Source organism: Amphiura filiformis, chromosome 10 (genome assembly GCF_039555335.1).
Source record: "Amphiura filiformis chromosome 10, Afil_fr2py, whole genome shotgun sequence".
Classification (NCBI taxonomy): Eukaryota; Metazoa; Echinodermata; class Ophiuroidea; order Amphilepidida; family Amphiuridae; genus Amphiura; species Amphiura filiformis.
In genome coordinates, this window is record NC_092637.1 from 58,454,298 (window position 1) to 58,467,379 (window position 13,082).

A 13,082-nucleotide genomic window follows, 5' to 3' on the forward strand; every position below is an offset into this window, starting at 1 on the left:
TCAATTTGATCCATTTTAAATAATACCACATGTGGCATTTCTTGTCAACTAAATTATTTTGCAATAACTTGAGTCATCCACCACTGTTGCAGCTATACAGGACATTATGCCTGGGTGGTGCCACCAATAGAGAGCTATAAAGGGCCAAAGACATTTATCTTGGCTGCAAATTGACCAGCCATTATAAAAAAAATTTGTCTCTGCAACAAAATCCTTAATGCCGTGCAGTTGTTTTCTGTTTTTAGATAAGTGATTTATAAAGGAGTTTTTTTTTAATATTGCTGCATTTTTGCTCACTTACATAACAGCAAAACACCTAGAAACCCTTGTGAAAAATAAAAAAATGTGCGGAGACAGCCGAGGCAAACAAGTTATATCTTTTCTTGGGCTTACATGTCCTACATATAAATGCCACAGAACCATTTCTCATAAATATAATTGAAATCAGTGGCGTGTCCAGGGGGGAGGCTTTGGGTGCTGAAGTCCCCTGCACTTTGTTAAAAATCATGTAAAATCAGCTGTTTTTGGGCGATTTTAGCCATTAAGCCCCCACAAAATTCTGCAAGAGGGGCTGAGTCCCCCCAAGAGGAGGAAAAAGATCCTGGACACGTTGGTGGAAATTGAGGATTTCCCAAAAGTCACTCAATCTGCCACCCCCTTGTTCCTCATTTACTAATACTCTATAAGTGGTAATTTTTGTGTAGTTATTTTCGCGATTTGCAGTGAGAGACACATTTTCGGGATTGCCCAGTCCTCTCCTATACTTGTAATACATTATTGCATATATTCGGGAGGTGTTATTTATTGAGGTCGAATCACGAAAATAAAACCCTCGTGAAAATTACCACTTTATATACAGTACTGGGTTGCAGTTAGGGAACAAACCAAAAGTATGATGACATCCTATAACCGAAAGTGCTTTCATTAGGAGACTGACCCCCTCCATCCTTCCCTAAAATGCTTGTGTGAAATGTTGAAAATTTGAATATTCCGATATTTTAATTAGCTTTCAACAAGTTACGTAATCTGAATTTTGACCCCCCCCCCCAAAAAAAAAGGACTTTCATTTATAGGACTTCATCCAACTTTTGGTTTGTTCCCTTAACATCCAGCATTTTTCCAGAGTGCTGGCGGTTGCCTTTTAAAAGGCTAAAATAAAATCCTATTCGTTATTAGGTGAAGCGGAGATATAGTGCGGGAAATTATCGTCATGGCTGAAGTGTCATACTGGGTGAAGCCGAAGGCTGAACCCAGTATGACACTGAGCGCATAATAATTTCCCCGCACCATACCAACGCTGAACCTAATAACGAATTTATCATACCACTAAGTCATTCTAAATATTGAAATAATTACGTTTTTAAACATTTTAATTGCTGCTAAATAGGGAAAAAACATTACAAAAATAGATGACTGTTCCGATATTACAGATTATGCATTTTACGCTACCGGTTTACGCTGAATCGCCTTTATACGCTGCCTACCTCGCCAGTACATCGCCAGTGTCGGGCTTGCGAAATACGCTCTCACTGACTAGATATAAAGCATAAAATACGCACTCAATGACTAGATACGAAAATATATCAGGTTAGCGGTGTTCTTTGATATTTCCCTTAGTGGTATGATAATAATTATTATTGTGACTATAGTGTAATTTTAATTTAAACATTTCACTTTTTAATGAAATATAGGATATTATTAATGACCAATCAAAGTAAACGAGTAACATTTGTGGGTGGACTGAATGAAATTAGGAAAAATCCTCAATTTACTAAAAAAAATTAAAAAAACAACATTTGAACAAAGAAAATATTGAGTGATCAACTCGCATAATGTTTTCTGTACAGAATTTTAACTGGCAAATTCAGCACCAGTAACAGTGATGTGTACAAAATAATAACAATTAATATTTCCATATAAACATATTATTGAATGTGCAACTCAGTTGCTCTGTGAAAAAACAGTATGTACAATCATTTCATAAAATAGATAATTTAAGATCAGTATAAAATTATAGGTGGATGTTTTGCCAACCGGTATAATAATGCATGCATTCAACCTACATACTTCATTGTTCATTCAGTCCAATAGAATGCACTCTATTTAACATAATGAGCACCCCTTCCCTAATAAGTGCCCTGTGGCATTGTCTGTGGATTTTAAAGGGGCGACATTTTCAATGTATATAGGGCATACTTATTAGTCTCAGCCTGTACAACAAAATTCTGGCAAATATCTAAACAAAATTACCATCTAATCCTTTCGGTTTAAAATTATGATAATGTTGAATTCAGTTACACTGTATTTTCATATTTATTGTTTGTATATTTTCCAATTTTGACTTTCATTTGCTAATTTTTAATGAGCCCCTCCAGAAAGTGCACATCATGTGCACATGGGGCACTAATTAGGCAGAATATGGTTGTATGCACTTCACATGTATCGGTTGCAAAACTCGCACCAAACACTGAATTTTAACACATCCCAAAAAGTAATTACCCCCCCCCCTTCATTATGAGACAATGACTCAAGATCTATGCATCAAATATTAAAGCTGAAATAGCAAACATATACCCTCTTGTGTTCTGCAAATTGTGATGCCTCATTTGTCTTAATTATAGCTTAAAATGTATTGCCATAGTGACCCTTCAAATAAAAATGATGCAGATTTAAAAGTTGTACCTTAAGTAAACCGTTAGTCGGCGCGATCAAAGCTCTGTGAATGTCGCACACCGCGCTCGCGTCAATCTGAGCAAAGGACTACCGTTCTTCTCTTAAACCCAATGTAATGTAAGCACTGCGCCCAACTGCGTGCATGCCATTCTGTATCAATACATGCCATTCTATATCAATACATGGTGTTATGAATCTTATTTTTTCTGCCATAAGCCAAACAAACTTTAGAGTGCCTGACCAATCATGTAAAGAATGTAATGGTACACTGACTAGGGTAGCTTTTTAGTGCAACTTTTGATTCTGCATCTTTTTGTATTCAAGGAGTCACCATGGCTTCAAATTTTGAAACTTAAATGGATTTCTTTTTGCTATTCAGTTTTAAAATTGCTTAGATTTTGAGTTGTCTCGTAATAAAGAGGGTAATTAGTTTTTGGGATGTGTATTTATATACTGACCCTTACAAGTGTGACGGTTGAGCTATTCCATATAATAGGCACACCCCCATTGAAGGAAGGTTTCAGAATTACCAAATTGTCCACGCTGGTAATCTAAATCCTATTTTCAAAAAGTTTAAATGCCATCAAATATGGTTATTTTTAGTTTAAAACAAACAAAAATCCTGAATTAAACTACATGTAGAACTTTAGAAATGTACACACATCCAAAACCATTGCAACCAAAATATTACAGCAATTAATTTTGGTTGTCTGTAATAATCCCCCCGCCCCTCTATATGGGGTGTGCACCTGTTAGTTGGACTAGCCCATTATTAAATCCAAGTTTGCTCAGTACCAGTGACAGGGAGGGTTTAGGAAACCAAACTGCCTGTTAGGCAAAAAAAAAAGTTAAAATGTTGCAAAAGAACTATGTGCTATGTTTTTTTTGGCTTCATTTTTTTACGTAAATAATTATATGCAAAATGCAGGAATTTTTTACTGTGTTTTATAAGCCCTTTTCATAGTTTTTGCAGCCCAAGCCATACTTTGATAGAAAAACAATAGTTTTCAAGTTTTAATACGACCAGGGCTCAAAATACTCTGGGACTAAGGGGATTTGCCCACAAAATAGCCCCAAGGGTGAACAAACTTTTTGTCAATGGCATCGTCTTGTAAATTTGAGTAAAATTCACCAATAAGGCACTTGTTAGAAACATTTGAACTCGGCAACACATTAGGTCCTTCATAAATTCTTGCTAACAGGACTTCTGTCCCTGATTCAGTCCAGCTTTCCAGAAAGTGACCTGCACCTGAGGCAATTGATTGTCAACTGTTGACAGGTGCAAGTCTGTAGCCTAATGAACATGTCAAAAAGTGCAGGCAAGATAAAGTACTGACAGGTCACCTATGCACCACAGCAGCTGATCCGATGTGAGGCAATAACAGGGGTGTGAGAGTTCCTCTTTTTAGCTGATTTCCTTAGTTTTTTATTGCCAAAATGTGTTCTGTGTTTTTCTTTCATTGGCGTTTTTACTTTTTACCCTGATTTTACGCCGGTTTTCAGTTTTTAGTAGTTTTCCTCTGTTTTGGTATGTGGCCTCTCACACCCCTGCAATAAGCAAGTTTGTCAAAAATTGTGATGTGTGAGCCTGGTACTGAGCAAACTTACCATAGAGATTAGGTCTGTATGCACAAAACAAGTTAGACCAGGTCTAACTTTAGACCTGGTCTAACTATGGAGGTTAGACTTGGGGTTTAGGGAGGGATCCATTTGAATCAAATTATTTTCTCTTCCTCCTTCACTCCAAGCAAAGTCCACAAATTAAACTGTAGCCATCCAATTTGCCCTTAGCAGGATCTATAATAATGTAAAATAAGGTATGTTTATACCAAATGTTCCTTCTTCGCAGGACTAATTTCCACAGATAGTTAGGTCTAAAGTTAGTCTAGCTGGTTTTGTGCATACAGGCCAGAGATTCCCGACTCTGTATAGCCCAGTACGCAATCCTATGGTATATTTACCATAGTGGTTTGTCATGCATGGATACCAAAACAGGGTCAGAATTTCGTTTCACAGTGCGAGAATCAATCTTGATTCTTGCAGAATAAATTTGCGGGATTAATTTGATTCTCGCAAACTATAGCACACACTATCTGCACAACACATGGCACACAGAATGCAAATAAGCACGGAGTATGCCAGGTGATTTTGATCTCCATGATTGGCCCGCAAACATGGCAAAGTGTGGCCTCTTTGTTCCGTATGCACAAAACAAGTTAGACCTGGTCTAACTATGGAGATTAATCCTACGTAGAAGGAACTTTTTGGTACTTACATACCTTATTCCATATTATTGTAGATCCTGTTAAGGGCAAATACATGTAGCTTACTATTAAATAAGGAAAAGAAATGATTAAAGGGGTCCCTCCTTAAGTCTAACCTCCATAGTTAGACCAGGTCTAAAGTTAGCTTTGTTCATAAGTCTAATCTCTTTAAAACAGATTTACCATCATTATAATGCTTTGCCTAAGTCAATCTTCTTTTGAATAGCCTTAGCTGAATGGTAGATCATGGAATCTATTAGACCAGCAACTGAAATGAAATCAAAGAATAATATACATTAAAGTTTAATGTGAGGAAGATAGGTACAGTTTGATCAGCTCGTAATCGGTGGGCCTTATAACATCGCAGATTAATATCAATATATTTTCTTTCAAGCGAATTGTCTTGTGACAACTGGTTATAAATATCATGAGTTATTAATTAGAGTCCTACTTTGCCTACTTTCTTGAACACACACAATGTAGACCAGACAGGTCACTATATCACTCTTATGATGTGGATCTATTTTTTTCGGCGTAGTGGTAAAAGTCTAACATTTCCCACCGATTACGAGCTGATCAAAGTATAAGGTACTTAAAGGCACATATAGTTTTGCCCCATAGCACGACTGGTGCCGCAATAGGTACCGATGGTATCGTTACAACGTCATAAATCGATCATAATAATGAACATTTAGCATAGTGCTACTGTTTGTTTGTTTTTAAAATAAAACTTTAATATATAAGTAAGTACAAGGTGTCCCATAAAAAGGTTACATGTAGAAAATGAACCGCATTATGTGATGGTACAACAAAACAATGTCATTTTCTTCAGATATTATTTATTCATCCTTATTGTAACTGTTTGCCAAGTTTCAATTCCGTATCTTAAAAGTAACTTAACTTAGGAGCGCAAGATGACAGGGGTGTCAAGAGTGGCGAACCATCAAAATATCGCACAGCGAAAGTTGAACTCAAGCACGACTTTGTTTTCGGATTTTTTTTTATTACATTTTATGTTTCTCTTAATTTTCCTTGTTGAACTTATTGCACAAAAGAAGCATATTGAAAAATTAAATATTGCACACTGAACATAAATCAGTTTTAGAGGTCTTGACTCTTGGTGGTAACAAATTAAGGAAGATGGTCATTAGAAAAGAACACGTTTTTGGTGAAATCAGTTCTGTACGCGGTATCTCCTGCTTGTCATCAACAAGGTGAAATGAATAACAATCTTTTGCATGTAGGCCTTGCTTGGATTTTGTTGCCTTGAAATCGATGCTGTTTGTTTTTACATTTCTGACTGAACTCTTGAAATAAAACTGAATAAGTTTTATTCTTTGTTTATCAGAATAAATTACTGTATCTACCATGCTATATCGTATGGCTGAGCCTACTCAAGCGCCCCGCCATATGCACGGTGGCTGTGACGGTGGTATAACGAACCCGTGTTGCATTATGTCACGTAAAGAGCTTGGTCAGGAATGCCTGGAATGCGGGCTATGTACGTGGGTTGTGAACTTGACATTCACAGGGGTACTAGTAGAGGGTACATAGATTATGTCATGAAATGGATATTTATATTTGTTAACATTAACTTAGATTATTTTCAGAAATCTACATGTAACCTTTTTTTTGGGACACCCGGTACTAATACATATTAGTTAGTGGTGCTATGGAAATAACTTGGATGGGTAGGTGCTCGATGTTCCCCCCTCCTCATGTTTATGTCCACCAACTTTAAGCCCAATTAGAACAAATTTAAAAGTTGACCCTCTGAATTCAGTTTTTTTAGAGTCAAAATTTCCACAACTTAATTGAATTTCAGCCTGTTTTTTGAACTTTTTGCCCAATTTCACATGCATTTTCATTTTTTTTAGGAAAGTGCAATCTCATGCCTGTTATTTAGACCATAGCCCAATCAGAGTAATTTAAAACTTATATCCATAGATGACCTTTGACTTTAATTGACCTCCCCCTGAAATTCACTTCCCCAGGGATGGGGTGGGGGAGACGATCCTAAACTGATCTCCAAATTGTATCATGAGCCAGGATCATGAGCTTTGGTAATATCATCGGGTACACCCATCCATCAGTCCGAAACACTGCCAGTCCGAACCACCGTCAACTGGTCCGTATTTTAAGGGTTAGGGTTAGCAATTCGGACTGACAGTGTTTCGGACTGACAGGGAGACCCCATATACCGATTGCCTTACCTGTAAATATTCCACCTATAATTGCGCAAACTCCCGTAAGAAAATGCATAAAAGATCTGAAAAGGATAAAAGAACACAGTGAAAATCAATTAAACATGGACAGACAACACCTCAACACAATGATCATGATGATAGCCAACAGTTCAACAAGGGTCATTTAAGGGTCAAGGGTCATTTAAAAGGGTCAAGGGTCATTTAAGGGTAAAATAGCAATTGTTTTCACTCGCATAACCACACCTGCTTGATCTAAATGAAAAAGAATGGAGCCTAATGTGCCCATTTTTTGTAGTTATACTTTGTGTATGATTTTCTAAGCATAAAAAGATTAACTAGAATTACGCGGTTCGTAATGACAATGAAAAAACAATAATTGACAATCCAGGATTTGAACCTAGGACCTTCGGATCGCCGGATCAATGCTCTACCAACTGAACTAATGTTATATGTATTTTTCAATGCACCACTGCGAAAAATCAAGGAGCTCAACACAACTTCCAAAATATTACTGGTTATAGGGTAGATTATATCATAAACAGGCAAAATGTGATATGTTCCCACGAAATGAGGGTAAAGTCGCAAGTCGGTGGTTTCGAGACTATTCTCATTGTTGTGAGTTGCTGTTCTTTGTTTGAAGACACCTATATAGACATAGTCAGTAGTATGTCCTTTGAAAATGGGGACTGTATTAAATTCTGTCCCCATTCACAAAGGACATACCACTGCCCCGGACTTATTACAGGTGTCTTCAAGCAAACAACATCAACTTCTATTACCTCCACGACCCATTATGTTTTTGTGTTCTTCTTGCATCACAGCCAAAACAAAGTGCGATGCAATATCAACGCTGTTACATTCTACACAAAGCATTACGCTTTGGTTATGCGTTCAATATTTCCGCAATACTCGCTGTCACTTAAGCTTTCGCTACATGTACGTGTACACAGCTCCACCTTGAGGTATATTAAAACAACTTCAAATATTTGAGCAAAAAAATCATAATTATTTTCTCTTTAAATCGCACTATTTTGTGGAAATAGAATAGAAATTTAGTGCAGCATTATCCTTAACACGCAAAAAATGTGTTCTCAGCAGTAAAAAAAGTTCAAATAATGGGTTTGGCTGAACCTCGCCGATTATTTAAATTTTTACTGCCTCAGACACATTTGTGTATAAAAGATAATGCTGCGCCCTTTATTTCTTAAATGTGACCGTCCACCACGAAGTGGTAGTAAAGTCGGCTCTAGATCATTTTATTGTTTATTGCAGATTTTGAAAGAATGCACTATCAGCTTTAAAATGACACCTCAACCAGCTTCATCGGACATCTGGAAGTAAAGTTATGGTTCATCAAAGGTCAAATATACTGTTTTTGATTGTATCTCAAAATGGAAAATGCCGACTTTACGACCAGTTTGTGGTGGATGGGCACAAATATTATCCATACCTTCTAACTTCTTTATATTTAACGATGAGCGGTGACAATTCATATAATACAAATACGCCGGGTAGACCCTGATCTCCTGCTGCTATTGTAGTTGACACCTGCTTTTCATGTTTTGTGACGGAATACTGATTGGATCTCGTAACCACACTGTCTAGATTGGTGTATGTGGTAGGGACGATTTTCACAAAATACTGGTACATAGATGAACCTGCAATGACAGAGATAGAAAGCAAACGATAAAATATGGTTATTCAGGCTTGGAAATGAGGATTTTGGGACCATGGGCTACTTGCAGACCTGAAACTGACCATTTGTGAAAAAAGATGCAAAAATAATGGGTTTAAAAAAAAAAAAGGAATAGCACAAAATCATGCTAAAAAGGTCAAATTGGGCTGAAAATAACAAATAATGTGTCAATTTCAGGAATAAATTAAGAGGAAATCAGCTAAAAAGAGGATAAGTTTCAGGTCTGTACTTAGTTACAATGAAGGCAGGAGTCGGGCTATTTTTAAAATCTGTAGTGCTAAACAATTTAATTTTGGTGTATTATGGGGATTATGTCAACAGGTTCATGGAAATCCTGGTGGAAATCCAACAAACTTTGCTTCTTTGACCTCAGGTGACCTTGAAATTGTGTTCCATTACGAGGATTATTTTGACCAAGTTTCATGAAAATCCACAAATGTTTACTTTTTTGACCTCAGATGATGCTTGACATAATATTCAATTTGTTGGTGCAGTATGAGGATTATTTCAAACAAGTTTGGATGACCCCTAATGACCTTGAAATTACCTCTGATTTTGTTGGTGCGATTGATGAAAATCTAACAATTTTTACTTTTTGACCTCGAAAGACCTTCCAATTTTGTTGGTAAATTATGAAATTATTGCAACCAATTTTCATAAAAATCCCACAATGTTTACTTTTTTTGACCTCAGATGACCCCTGATGACCTTGAAATAACATTCAATTTGTTGATGCATTGTCCCGTGCATTGTAAGGTTTATTTCAAGTTTCATGAAAATCCAACAGCCTTTACTTTTATTTGATGGTTGGATGACCCCTGATGACCGAACATGAAATGACCTTTAATTTGTTGGTGCAATAAGGATTTTAAATTAAGATTGATGGAAATCTAACTGTTACTTTTTGAGCTAAACCCCTAAAATTGCTAGGCGGTTACCCATATTTGGCGGTTCTCGGCTGTTGACTGTACCCCTGGTAATGTACCCACCAAGTTTCATGCCCATCCGAGTTTTTACTAATTTGACCTCAGGTGACCCCTAAATGACCTTCCCAAAATTTGGCTCTAAATGGTGACTGTACCCACCAAGTTTCATGCCCATCCAACAGTTTTTACTCATTTGACCTCAGATGACCCCTGGTGACCCCTAAATGACCTTCCCAAAATTTGGCTCTAAATGGTGACTGTACCCACCAAGTTTCATGCCCATCCGACAGTTTTTACTAATTTGACCTCGGGTGACCCCTGAAATGACCTTCCAAAAATGTGTCTCTAAATGTTGACTGAACCCACCAAGTTTCATGCCCATATGACAGTTTTTACTAATTTGACCTCAGCTGACCCCTGGATGACCTTCCAAAATATGGCTCTAAATGGTTTTTTTTGTTTTTCCATTTTTATTGCCCTGTACTTGGGACTGGTGGGTGGAGAAAAGATACAGAAAACCACCAGCCCCCTTCTTCATGTCAGCCATACAATATTATAAACAAATATGCAATTATTCCTTTAAGCCCAAATTAAAGTTTGGTGGCTCTAAATGTTGACTGTATCCATCACGTTTCATGCCATTACGTCAGTTTACCTCGGCTGACTCCAAAATAACCTTCCAAAAAGTTGGTTCTAAATGTTGACTGTACCCACCAAGTTTCATGCCCATACGAGTTTTTAGTCATTTGACCTCAAGTGACCCCAAAATGACCTTCCAAAATTTGTCTCCACATGTTGACTGTACCCGCCAAGTTTCATGCCCATACGACAGTTTTTAGTAATTTGACCTCAGATGACCCCTGGATGATCTCAGATGACCACGAAATGACCTTCCCAAATATTTGACTTTAAATGTTGACTGTACCCATCACGTTTTATGGCAATACGACAGTTTTTAGTAATTTGACCTCAGATGACCCCTGGGTGATCCCAGATGACCCCAAAATGACCTTCCAAAAATCTGGCTTTGAATGTTGAATGTAGGCCTACCCACCAAGTTTCATTCCCATACGACAGTTTTTAGTAATCTCAGATGACCCCTGGTGACCCCAGATGAACCAAAAATGACCTTCCAAAAATTTGGCTCTAAATGTTGCATGTACCCACCAACTTTTATTCCATACGACAGTTTTTAGTAATTTGACCTCAGATGACCCCTGGTGACCCCGGATGAACCCAAAATGTCCTTCCCAAATTTGGCTCTAAATGTTGACTGTACCCACCAAGTTTCATTCCATACGACAGTTTTTAGTAATTTGATATCAGATGACCCATGGTGACCCCAGATGAACCAAAAATGACCTTCCAAAAATTTGGCTCTAAATGTTGACTGTACCCACCAAGTTTTATTCCCATACGACAGTTTTTAGTAATTTGACCTCAGATGACCACTGGTGACCCCGGATGAACCCAAAATGACCTTCCAAAATTTGGCTCTAAATGTTGACTGTACCCACCAAGTTTCATTCCATACGACAGTTTTAGTAATTTGACCTCAGATGACCCCTGGATGACCTCGGGTGACCTTGACTCACTAACCAATGCAAACTGGTTCATTCTGGGGGTCAAGATGCACCCACCCACCAAGTTTGAGCAACGTGGGACCCCTAGTCTCCGAGAAAAGAGGCGAACAAACAAACAGATGGACAGACACACAAATTCCGGTGAATTATTAGGGATTTAAACCAAATTTTACTTCTTTGACCTCAGATGAATCCAGATGACCTTGAAACAACCTTTTGTTGGTGCATTAGGATTTCAACCAAGTTTCATGAAAGATTAACCATCTTTACTTTTATCTGACCTTGCATGGATGACTTTGAAATGAATTTTGATGGTGTAATATGAGGATGAAAATCTAAAAATCTTTACTTATTGCCTTGAAAGATCTTCCCATTTTCTTGGTGCATTTCAACGAAGTTTCATGAAAAAGGCAGCAATTTTTACTTTTGACCTCAGATAACCTCCAATGACATTGATAATCTTTAATTTGTTGGTGCATATGAGGATTATTACAACTAAATTTCATGAAAATCCAACTATCTCTACTTTTATTTGACCTCGGATGACCCCTGGTGACCTTTAATTTTGATGGTGAGGATATCTGAAATATAACATAATCATTACAAATCTAACAATAGCCTTCACAAATCCAATAATTTACCTCAGATGACCCTTAATGACCTTAATAGCTTATGTTTCAACCAAGTTTCATGAAAATCCCACAAACTTGCTTCTTTGACCCCTGCCCTGATGACTATGAAGATTATTTAAACCAAAATCTAACAATCTTGCCGTATTTGACCTCAAATGACCCCTCCTTTAATTTTATTGGTGCATTATCTTGGTTTATTTCAACCAAGTAACTGATGAAAGTCCAACAATCTACTTGACTTCAGATCATGGCCATGAAGTTGAAATACCTTCCATTTTTGGGTATAATAAGAAGATTATTTCAACCAAATTTCATAATTTTTTTTTGCTGTATGCATGTAAAAATGAGCCATATTTTGACCAAACTTTTGTTGTTACAGATTTTGGTGATTTGTTTATCTCTTATTTTATCATTTTGCGAAGAAAAAAGTTGTCAGAAATCTTACAATATGATGAGACAGACTTGTTTTTCTTGCCTTATTGCTGTCCAAATGATAATTAAAAAAATTATGGCAAGTAAAAATACCAAAAACCCGGATTGAGAGTGGGGAAACACATTTTCTGATTGTTCATTCAACCATACCCTACCCCACCCCCACGTTTCCCTTCTTGTTTTTTTAAATATAAAATAGGGGAAAGTGTCGTTGTGAGTATATTAAAAGTAGCACAATCACAATAAGCAAAGCCTTTGCATCGGGGCCTGAGATTGGAATTCCAGTTTCCTTTCTCACGAAGTAAGGGCTAAGAGTACAATTGTGTTTGGGAGTGGCCTTCTCTCTTTTCTCTTTTTCCTAGCTATTTTCTTCCATTTCTTGCTTTGTTTATCAAAGCTATCTAGGCCAGCATGCACTGATATATTAGCCTATACTGGCTATCCAGGCTTGTGCATTTGTATGAGCTTGGAACGGTCCATGGTTTTTCCATGGATTAGCATGTGTTCCTCACGGACCAACCTGGGTAAACAAACAAACAAACACCACTACCATCCTCGCTAAACAAAAAAACCACAGGAGGGCTTGGACGGGAATCGAACCCGTGACCTCTCGCACCCGAAGCGAGAATCATACCACTAGACCACCAAGCCACTATCGCGCCGGAAGAT

At 37.4% G+C, this 13,082-nt stretch overlaps 1 protein-coding gene and 1 non-coding gene across 2 annotated transcripts in view; both read right to left on the bottom strand.

The window, feature by feature from the left end:
- Positions 1–1,508: 1,508 nt before the first annotated feature.
- The window catches only part of LOC140163069 (endoplasmic reticulum-Golgi intermediate compartment protein 3-like), a 41,271-nt gene continuing 29,697 nt past the window's right edge, over positions 1,509–13,082 (bottom strand). The window contains exons 9-11 of the mRNA XM_072186439.1: positions 8,595–8,802; positions 7,151–7,206; positions 1,509–5,205 (exon numbers count right to left, since the gene is read on the bottom strand). Of these exons, the coding sequence (XP_072042540.1) occupies positions 5,126–5,205; positions 7,151–7,206; positions 8,595–8,802 (344 nt within the window). The 3' untranslated portion in view covers positions 1,509–5,125. The remainder of the gene's footprint in view (positions 5,206–7,150; positions 7,207–8,594; positions 8,803–13,082) is intronic.
- On the bottom strand, positions 12,993–13,064 carry Trnap-cgg (transfer RNA proline (anticodon CGG)). Its single transcript has one exon. It is a non-coding gene; the product is annotated as a tRNA-Pro (tRNA).